At 57.1% G+C, this 601-nt stretch overlaps 1 protein-coding gene across 1 annotated transcript in view; it reads left to right on the top strand.

The window, feature by feature from the left end:
- The first annotated feature begins 217 nt into the window (after positions 1 to 217).
- KDM4B (lysine (K)-specific demethylase 4B) overlaps positions 218 to 601 on the top strand; it is a 76049-nt gene continuing 75665 nt past the window's right edge. Inside the window, exon 1 of the mRNA XM_008949832.1 lies at positions 218 to 378. Coding sequence (XP_008948080.1) covers positions 238 to 378 — 141 coding nt within the window. The 5' untranslated portion in view covers positions 218 to 237. The remainder of the gene's footprint in view (positions 379 to 601) is intronic.

The raw sequence follows: 601 nt of genomic DNA, 5'->3' as shown, positions 1-601 counted from the left end.
TTCCGAGGGGATTTTTGGTCAGAAGCTCTCTGTGTCCATCTTAGAGGATAGTTCTTACAAATACTTCCTCGGGCGAATGGTGGAGAGAGATGAAAAATGTATCCTCGCCTTCCTGCGAAGTTCATTAAACCAAGCAGAAAGAAAACAAAGATTTCGAACCATTGTTTTTTAAACCTGCCTCTCTCCTCTCTTCCTGCCTCTTTGCTCCCCCTCAGGCGCAGCCGCCGTCCCAGAGCCATGGGGTCGGAGGCGCCCAGCCCGCAGAACCCCGGCTGTAAGATCATGACCTTCCGGCCCAGCATGGAGGAGTTCCGCAACTTCGGCAAGTACGTGGCCTACATGGAGTCGCAGGGCGCGCACCGCGCGGGCCTCGCCAAGGTGAGTGGCTCCTGCACTCGAAAGCCCCTGCCTGGGGCCTGCCTGGGGCCTGCCTGGGGCCCTCCTGAGGCCCTGCTTGAGGCAGGGCTCTGTGAAGTCGCTCACAAGTTGTTGGATTTCATGCAGTCGAGCAAAGTGTGGTTTGGAAAATTGGACTTCCGATGCCTCTTTTGGCTCGGCGAGAGAGGGAGGGGCAGAGGAGATGCAGCCCTTTCCTAAGAGG

Source organism: Merops nubicus, unplaced genomic scaffold, assembly GCF_000691845.1.
Source record: "Merops nubicus isolate BGI_N331 unplaced genomic scaffold, ASM69184v1 scaffold5851, whole genome shotgun sequence".
Lineage (NCBI taxonomy): Eukaryota > Metazoa > Chordata > Aves > Coraciiformes > Meropidae > Merops > Merops nubicus.
Note: the sequence above shows the minus strand (reverse complement) of the source record. Positions and strands in the feature narration are given on the sequence as shown.